At 33.3% G+C, this 5,038-nt stretch overlaps 1 protein-coding gene across 1 annotated transcript; it reads left to right on the forward strand.

Moving 5' to 3' along the window:
* Window positions 1-1,793: 1,793 nt before the first annotated feature.
* LOC111410627 (cysteine protease ATG4-like) lies at window positions 1,794-3,592 on the forward strand. Its single transcript, XM_023041068.1, has 5 exons — window positions 1,794-1,952; window positions 2,136-2,715; window positions 2,804-2,889; window positions 2,976-3,026; window positions 3,164-3,592. Exons 2-5 carry the CDS (start codon window positions 2,196-2,198, stop codon window positions 3,575-3,577), a joined length of 1,071 nt encoding a protein of 356 aa, XP_022896836.1. The 5' UTR covers window positions 1,794-1,952; window positions 2,136-2,195; the 3' UTR covers window positions 3,578-3,592.
* Window positions 3,593-5,038: the final 1,446 nt, after the last annotated feature.

Consider the following 5,038-nt stretch of genomic DNA (forward strand, 5'->3'; position numbering starts at 1 on the left):
ATTTTCAAATTATACAATCAAAACGGTATATCTTGTTAATGCTAGTGATTCTAAATCTCAACATTTTAATAAGTGTTAGTTGAGATGTCGAAAAATGATTTGATACTATTGTTTGTTAAATGCCTCCAATTAATTTAATTGAGAACAAAGTTATTCTAATTTCTTTTTAGGGAATATTATTATACATAATGTCAACATCATAATTCTCCTTGTTATAATTGGCTTTTGGTTAAAGCCTATTTTTCATCTACTTATGTTGATAGTGCAGTATATGTATAATTGATCAACTACAATGCACCTAAATGGAAAGTAAAGAATGTTGAGAATAAATGAGTAGTTTGAACCTTTATACAATATATTAAATCATAACGGGCAATGTTTTGCAAAGTGACTTGATGATTATGAATTTGACTAATAATTCTCTCAACACGAGGGGGGGGGATTAAGAAATTGGAAATAATATGAAAAGACATTATATCTAAATCGTCTCAAAAGACAATTCGAATAAGAAATTTGAAAGATAATTTATTTAGATACATTTACTGACCAAAAAGATCAACAATATCTCACATATCTACTTTAAATGCTCCAATTCGAATTAGAAGCTTGATCTACAAGCAGGCCTAGGGATAGGCCTAAAAATAAGGGGTTGAGGTGGGTACCTCTTTTTTGGCCTGGATGATAAGCTTTTTTGTTCGAATTAATATCCTAAAGGACAATCAATTAATATTATACTTAATAATTTATGACACATTTTGAAACATGATGATATTCGATTCTAATATAAAAATTCTTAAATGAAAATGGTGTAATTAATAAAGATTGTCCCATTAAAGAGACATATACTCTTGATATATCTCAAAAAGTTATGTAACTATTGAAAAAAATAGAATCCAAAATGAAAAGGTTGTCGACAATGCTTTCATACATAATGTGTTGCATCATATAGCGAATGATCAATATTTATCAATCGAGTAATAATTGGCCAAATAAAAGGGTTTCAATTCTAAAATTAAATATTCTAGAGAAACATGAAATTTCTGAACACGCAGTCCAAAAATCTAAATGTATATACTTATGCGAAAATGAAATTAAAAAAAAGAAGAAGTTGTAATGTATAATGCACGACTCTTAACATAGAGAATTTAGCAAAGATTGTAGTTGATGAAATCACGAGTCCATATAATGTTATCTTGAAGATGCATGAAAGTTGAAATACGATTACAGTCAACTCATCGGCATGATTATTAATGTTATCTCTAAAGAATTTAATATGCTTGAAGTATAATTTAAGTAATAATATCATGAGAGGGAGAAATGCGTTGTACTTTTTTCTTTTGACCAAGATTTTGTCCTATTAAATTTTTCCAGCAAATTTTTTAACTATACAATTTAAAAGAATAATGTACTCTTTTTCCTTCATTAGAATTTTTCCCATAGGCTTTTCCTAATAAATTTTTAACGAGGCATATTCTTTATATAACGAATGATCATAACATAGAAGACATTTATTTTCAAAATAATACCCCTGTATGTATAAGACTTCCTAAGAGATCAACGGATATTTTTCAAATGAAAATATTGTAAATAATATATTTATTAGTGAATGACAATTATATCATTTTAAAATCCCAATAAATATTACCATTATATCTCTAAATTTTTTCCAAAAATATGGAACTTTAATTCTTAATAAAACACGTCAATTTATTGAATTCTCTAATTTTTTTTTTTTCCGGTTTAGTTTATAACAGTTTTTAATATTTTATTACGTAAAACGAACAAGTGTACAAATTGCACGCACTACGCAACCTATGTACAAAATAATGCGCACAACACAAAGACCATTTATCCCCAGCCCTGCGATGAAACAACCTCATTAGACCAAAGTACAGAAACTTAAGATCCCCATTAATTTCAACTTCCCTGAGATTAGCATCTTCCGGTGACTGGTTTGTTTCAAAATCCCTCTATCCTTGTTCCGTTTATCGTAATATTGCTTATAATTCATGTATTTGCACAGAAAGATTACAAGCTATAAAATTCAATTCGTTACTTTTAATTTACGAATATGGGTATCTTGATTTTGACAGTGTTATTCTTTTTTTTTTTTTTTTTTTTGGTTGGTTGCTTAGATATCGAATTATTATGGGATGGTCTTCATATGCGGCCCCGATTATTCAATTAATTAGTTCATGAAGGGGTTTCGAGGGAAAAACAGTGATCCAATTCATAATTCTGTTAAAAGAAACTGTAATTATCCTTCGAACGGAATTCCGGGTTCTGTCTCATCCGAGGCAGGACCAAGTGCCACCAGTATTAAGCATCACAAGTCTGTAGCCATTTGGTCGGGAATCTGGCTACCGTCTCTGTCAATTTTTGGGACTTCGAATAGTAATAACAATAGTGAGCCGAAAAGTAGCTGCTCCAGTAGTCCTAGGAAAAAGTCTGCGAGTGGGAGAAACTATTATGAGGGTTGGAGAGCAGCTGTGAGGAGGGTGATGATGAATGGTGGATCAATGAGGAGAATATTGGGGTTCACTAAATCAGGGGTTTCCGTGTCGAACAGTGATATCTGGCTTTTGGGCATTTGCTATAAAATTGCTCAAGAAGGAGATGACTTGAATTCTTCCAGTTCTGATCTGACTCAGAGAGAGGGATTTGTCACGTTTGTTGAGGATTTCTCATCTCTGATTTTGGTCACATACCGAAAAGGTACTATATATATGTGAATCAAATGAATGTATTAATGAATGATGATGACGAGGTTAATGAGATTCTGTTTGTTTTGGTGAGCTTCTAGGATTTGATCCCATTGGAGATTCAAAGTACACTAGTGATGTTCATTGGGGTTGCATGCTTCGAAGCAGCCAGATGCTTGTTGCTCAGGCATTACCCTCTTCTCTTGTTTTTAGAGACATGATTCATATCGTGTGTATAATTAGCAAATGCTGATTACTTTCCTATGTACACAGGCATTTCTTTTTCATAAATTTGGAAGATCGTGGAGGAAATCTGTACACAAGGTAATGTACATTAATGCTGAATCTGATCATTATGCATTGATATTTTAGTAATGTAGATATATATAATTTAAGCCATTTACATCCGATGGCCTGCAAGTTTTGTTGATGGTAACAATGATGTCATTCTAATTATGCAGCCACTCGATCAAAATTACACCGAAATATTGCAACTTTTGGGGGATTCTGAAGACTCACCTTTCTCCATACACAATCTTCTGCAAGCTGGAAAGGCTTATGGCCTTGCTCCAGGATCATGGGTGGGTCCATATGCCGTGTGTCGCACCTGGGAAACTTTGGTGCGTATTAAGAGGGAGGAGAATGAAAATGGAGGCTTGTCCTCAATGATGGCTATATATGTGGTTTCTGGTGATGAAGATGGGGAACGAGGTGGAGCTCCTGTTCTTTGCGTTCAAGATCTTTCTAGGCACTGTTTCGAGTTTTCCAGAGGTGAAGTTGATTGGACCCCTGTCCTCATGTTGGTTCCATTGGTTCTAGGGCTGGACAAAGTTAACCCAAGGTATGAAGTTAGATGTCAAAACCTTGGGAAATGAAAGTACATCATTGTAAAGTTACAAATTTTGTAGATTTGATTCAGTTAAACATTCTTATGTTTGCTCTGCGATCAGTTCGAGATGATTTAGGACACGGTAGCTAGTCCTATCTGTGTTGTTACTTACTACTAATCTGGTTAAAAGTGGATAAATCAGACTAGAAACTTGATTTAAAGTATTAACATGACAAGCTTGAAACATATTTTGGAGTTCAAATGTGTAAAACAGGAGAATGATTATTAATTTTAAAATGGGTCAAATTATTATATAAGAAGTCCCTTTTCTGTATATGAACTTGCAACTGGGATTTTTAAGGCTTCTATCTCATTGATGCTTTCCACATTATTATGGTAATAGGAAGAGTTGTGCTGCTGTTGCCTCTAGGACACAGTACATCAAAAACTTCGGAGTTATCTAGAGATCTTGGGGAAGGTGCTAAATTGATACCTGTCTAGCCAGATCAATTAAATTATAGGGAGGACATCTTTGTGGTTTTACATCAATTTCTTAATAGTTTGCAGGCTATTTGTGTTTTTAAGGAAAGTCATTTCTCTTAGATGAAGGTATTGGCATGAGATGAATATGACTTGATGAAGATTAAGCTTTTCTACTTTTTTAGTTTGGCTATATACATAAAATACGTCCTTTCTTGAGTAATTTTGAGACGATTTAATGAAAAAAATACTGTGCTTCGGGGAGCAAAAGGTGAAATAATTGGTCATGCATGTCATTTTGACACGAACCAAGTCACTCATAGCAGGCACTTTTACTTGGTTTCATCATAAATGATGACATTTGAGTTTTATGTAGTAATATTCTTGGGAGGTGTGATTATCTGTGCTTTAACATTATTGCAAGATAGTGTATTTATCTTATATTTATTAATTGGACTACAAGATTTTGTGATGAAACTGTCCAGCAGGTTTCCCTTCGGACCATGAAGAATTTACAACTATTGTCAAACTAAGCATAGTCATCGGACTTTACATATTGTAAATGTCTTTAAGTGGCTGTTAAGCTCCAAAATTAAGTTGCGACTCTTCAAGTGTCTTTCTCACTTTTGTATGAGTTATGGATAAACTGAATTATTCTGAATATATTGCTACCTATATATGAGCTCCGAAAATGTATCTTCAACTTCGTAACTTTGCCATCAGTTGATGGTTGAAAACGATAGACCTAAGGTCACTGCTGGTACGTTACCAAGTAACAAATGAATAACACATTGCAGAGCATAATTGGAGTTACTGATGTGTAGTAGTAACCACGTCACTTTAATGGTAAATTGAACTTTAGAGCTAGAGAAATGGAAATTATACTGTTAAGGAAGTTTTTGAACGACTTCAGTCTTCATGCCACTTCTTATCTATTTAGCATGACCCTTTTTTAATTACACCTGTTAGTGATAACCATTGAATTCTTGCTAAGACACAATCCTTCTTTCTCTACCATGAATTAACA

This window comes from Olea europaea, chromosome 2 (assembly GCF_002742605.1).
Source record: "Olea europaea var. sylvestris chromosome 2, O_europaea_v1, whole genome shotgun sequence".
Taxonomy (NCBI): domain Eukaryota; kingdom Viridiplantae; phylum Streptophyta; class Magnoliopsida; order Lamiales; family Oleaceae; genus Olea; species Olea europaea.

What these genes read in the sequence shown, in the direction of transcription:
- LOC111410627 (XM_023041068.1), top strand. Translation starts at nt 2,196, where the DNA reads ATGAAGGGGTTTCGAGGGAAAAACAGTGATCCAATTCATAATTCTGTT. An exon ending in TTTGGTCACATACCGAAAAG is followed by an intron (nt 2,716 to 2,803) that starts GTACTATATATA and finishes GTGAGCTTCTAG; the next exon opens with GATTTGATCCCATTGGAGAT. An exon ending in GCCAGATGCTTGTTGCTCAG is followed by an intron (nt 2,890 to 2,975) that starts GCATTACCCTCT and finishes CTATGTACACAG; the next exon opens with GCATTTCTTTTTCATAAATT.